The sequence below is a fragment of the Penaeus vannamei genome, chromosome 11 (assembly GCF_042767895.1).
Source record: "Penaeus vannamei isolate JL-2024 chromosome 11, ASM4276789v1, whole genome shotgun sequence".
NCBI lineage: Eukaryota > Metazoa > Arthropoda > Malacostraca > Decapoda > Penaeidae > Penaeus > Penaeus vannamei.
The window spans coordinates 5,616,437-5,620,077 of record NC_091559.1 but is presented as its reverse complement, the minus strand read 5'-3'; the positions used below and the strand labels follow the sequence as shown (position 1 = coordinate 5,620,077).

The window sequence follows — 3,641 nt, the reverse complement described above, 5'->3', positions numbered from 1 at the left end:
GATTCAGACAGTGTTCCCCTCACGCAGACCTCGATAAAATCCACAGACCGTTTCCTGACAGGCAGGTACTGTGAGGTGCGTGACGTAATTGCTGGGTGGCAGAACACACGAATAAAAGGCATTTTCTTTGTTGTTTAAACCCAGTGCAGTTTCCTTTTGTTGAGATTTGATATTGGCATTTTGAAAAGCAACTTGAAAGCTATATTCAAAATATGATATATATATGTATATATATATATATGTATAATATATATATATATATACATTGTAGTAAAACCCACAATGTACAAACTAGATTTATTTCAGAAAGTGAGACAACAGTTTCGGAATCGTCCTCAATTCCATCTTTGGGTCTGAAGATGGAATCGAGGACGATTCCGAAACTGTTGTCTCACTTTATGCAATAAATCTAGTTTGCGCATTGTGGGTTTTTCTGTCATAGTGTCAATATATATATATATATATATATATATATATATATATATATATATGTGTGTGTGTGTGTGTGTGTGCGCGGGCACCCTAGAGAGGCCACTCCACTGCCTCTGCAAAAAGAGCGCGGTGCCAGAGGTCATGACTTTTCAGAGCGCAGATCCATGACCATTTGTAAGTGACAGATGCCACAGATATGTGGCATCCGTCACACACACACACACACACACACACACACACACACACACACACACACACACACACATATATATATATATATATATATGTATGTATATATATATATATATATCTGTGTTTATATATATATATATATATATATTGGTATATCTTACAGATTCGGACTTTTCCATCAGGTCAGTTGCCATGTCACAATTTACGTTGTCAGTCAGCCATTGTTAACCACATTCATCAGATATTTCTTATCATCACGATTAGTGTAATTAGAATGTATATGATGACATCATTACTCCCGGTATGATTTTGATATTGATACTGATATTGTGATAATAAATTTCATGTAGATAACTATAACTTATTATCAAGCAGTGATGTTATCAGAATTGAGTTATTAATGAAATACCTTTAATAGTATTAACAATAACGCTTATCTAAATGGCCAATATACATATGTACAAATTCTAAGTAGATTGGTTGTTGATAAATTGATCTTAATTTTAGAATTGAGAACCCCCATCCAATATGAAATCGAATACCTTGTGTTTGGTCAAGTGAAAGGTGTCAGGTGCTTCCATTTCACATGTACATTCTTTGGATTGCAAGTGTTTAATTATAGGTTAAGAATCACCTCGATATCAGCTATTCCAGTTTTCCCTTTTATCAATTGCAGTTTATAATCTCGCGAAGATTACCTCGGTAGGAAGACAAAAACAGTCATACACAAATTAGGCTTATTTCAGAAAAAAAAAAGAAAAAAAATCAGAGTGCTCCTAAATATCACGCTCAGTGCTCTCTCCTTCCAACATGACCTCAGTAATAAGAGTATATCTTTATCTTCCAGTGCCATCTGCTCGTTTCTGAACAGCGAGCCGCTCGTGTGTTGTCCCTCCCAGAGCTTACCCGTTACTGCTGTAAATACTCCGCCCACGAGACCTCCTCCAGTCGTTCAGGTATTTTTGAAAATGTCGTTGTGTGTGTGTGTGTTTGTGTGTGTGTGTGTGTGTGTGTGTGTGTGTGTGGGTGTGGGTGTTTGTGTGTGTGTGTGTAGGTGTGTGTGTGTGTGTAGGTGTGTGTGTGTGTGTGTGTGTGTGTGTGTGTGTGTGTGTGTGTGTTTGTGTGGGTGTGGGTGTTTGTGTGTGTGTTATATTTCATCCATGCCATTAGGTCACTGTAGTTATTGAATATTATCGGCAATTTTCTCTTTCGTGCATTTAACTTTAACTGTCTAATTGCTGCTGCCGTTCCCCCTTTTTCATAAGCCTAAGTATGTAGTATGCCCAGCTCGCACGTGCACAAACCTACAAGCACGCACCTTAGGTTTGCATTTACACACATGCTCCCTCGCTATCAGGTGCACTCTCGCCCCACAGACCCCGCCCCCCAGCCGCGCCAACGTGCAGTGTGGGAGCCGTGGCATCGCCGACAAGATCATAGATGGCGAAGACGCTCCTCTCGGTGCCTGGCCCTGGATGGTGGTTCTGCGTGGCTCAAGTCCGTGGCTCAAGTTCTTCCTGTTGTGATATTATATTCAATGTATTTATAGTATGAAGTATATAATCTATTCTATAATGTATTCACAGTATGATGTATATAATCTATTCTATAATGTATTCACAGTATGATGTATATAATCTATTCTATAATGTATTCACAGTATGATGTATATAGTCTATAGGTTAAGACGGGCGGAAGGGTGAAAATAAATGCGTCACTGTAAATGAGACTATTATAGAAATTCACATTTCTAATAAGCCAATTGGCATTTAACAGCAGCGGTTAAACGTTTACCTGACCATTATTTCCCTTGGCACATGCACCGTCAACCTCAATAGTAAATCATCAAGAAATAAGTACTCATTGAAAGATATACAAGTACTAGAATTATTAGTAAATTAATATATTATAACAATAATAATAAATTAATAAATAAAGTAGTAAAATGTACACGCGTGAATTCATTACTCGACACTGCTCCTCCTCGGACTTCCAGTTAACGGCCGGCGCTCGTGGTTCTGCGGCGGGGTGCTGGTGTCCGAGCGGTACGTCCTCACCGCCGCCCACTGCTTCAAGGAGAGACTCGGCCTCGTACTGTGAGTCACTGGAGTCGGTCTGATGAAATTAGTTGGTATCAGCGACCGAGACAGTAATGGTATCGGTCGGAGCGAATTCGATAAAGATTAAACGTTGTTCAGTCTAGGGTTATAGGTTTAGGTTTGAAGATTTTTTTTTCCATGTATAGCGAGGCAGCTGCGAGATAGGCCTACTTTATTTTCATGGAATCTCACTGTTTTTTTTAATACTTTATTTTCATGGAATCTCACTTTTTTTTATAATTTATTTTCATGGAATCTCACTTTTTTTATACTTTACTTTCATGGAATCTCACTTTTTTTAAAACTTTCCAACCCTAGGGAAATTGCAAGGATCGGCGAGCACACCCTCTCCATCAACCCCGACTGCTCCAAAGGGCGCTGCGCTCCTCCCCCGCAGGACATTCCCGTGGAGAGGATCATCAGGCACCCCCAGTACGGCTCCCCCTGCACGGAATGCAACGACATTGCCCTCCTGCGCCTCAGTCGCCCCGCTGTCCTGCACCCGCGTGAGTGCGCAGCGGCGTTCTCTTCTGTTGTTTCTCCTCCTCCTTCATTTTGATTTTTTTGATGAGCGAAAGGCTAGATCAGTAGCAACTGGAGGAGGTGTCTTGGCGTCTGATTCTATTTTTGGAAAAAGAAAAAAAGATACATGGGGGTTTGTTTTGATGACGTCACAAGTTACGGATTCTTTGTGAATATGGTTGATCATTTTGGTCTCTTCAGTTTTCAAAAAGGATGGAAAAATAATGATTTTCATGGTTATATTTTTCATTGGACAATCATCAAAACAGACGCCTCGAGTTGGGACTGATCTAGCTTTTCCCTTTTTTGCTAATTTGTCTTCATTTCAGCTTCATATGCTTTTTCTCTTTTCTCTTTTCTGTCGTTTTTTCGTTCCTTTCTCTTGTTTTTTTTCCC

General features: G+C 39.7%; 1 protein-coding gene across 1 annotated transcript in view; it reads left to right on the top strand.

The window, feature by feature from the left end:
• Positions 1-1,471: 1,471 nt before the first annotated feature.
• The window catches only part of LOC113826214 (CLIP domain-containing serine protease HP8), a gene marked incomplete at its 5' end in the record, with an annotated part of 6,186 nt that continues 4,016 nt past the window's right edge, over positions 1,472-3,641 (top strand). The window contains 4 exon segments of the mRNA XM_070126904.1: positions 1,472-1,580; positions 2,001-2,121; positions 2,621-2,720; positions 3,042-3,229. Coding sequence (XP_069983005.1) covers positions 1,472-1,580; positions 2,001-2,121; positions 2,621-2,720; positions 3,042-3,229 — 518 coding nt within the window.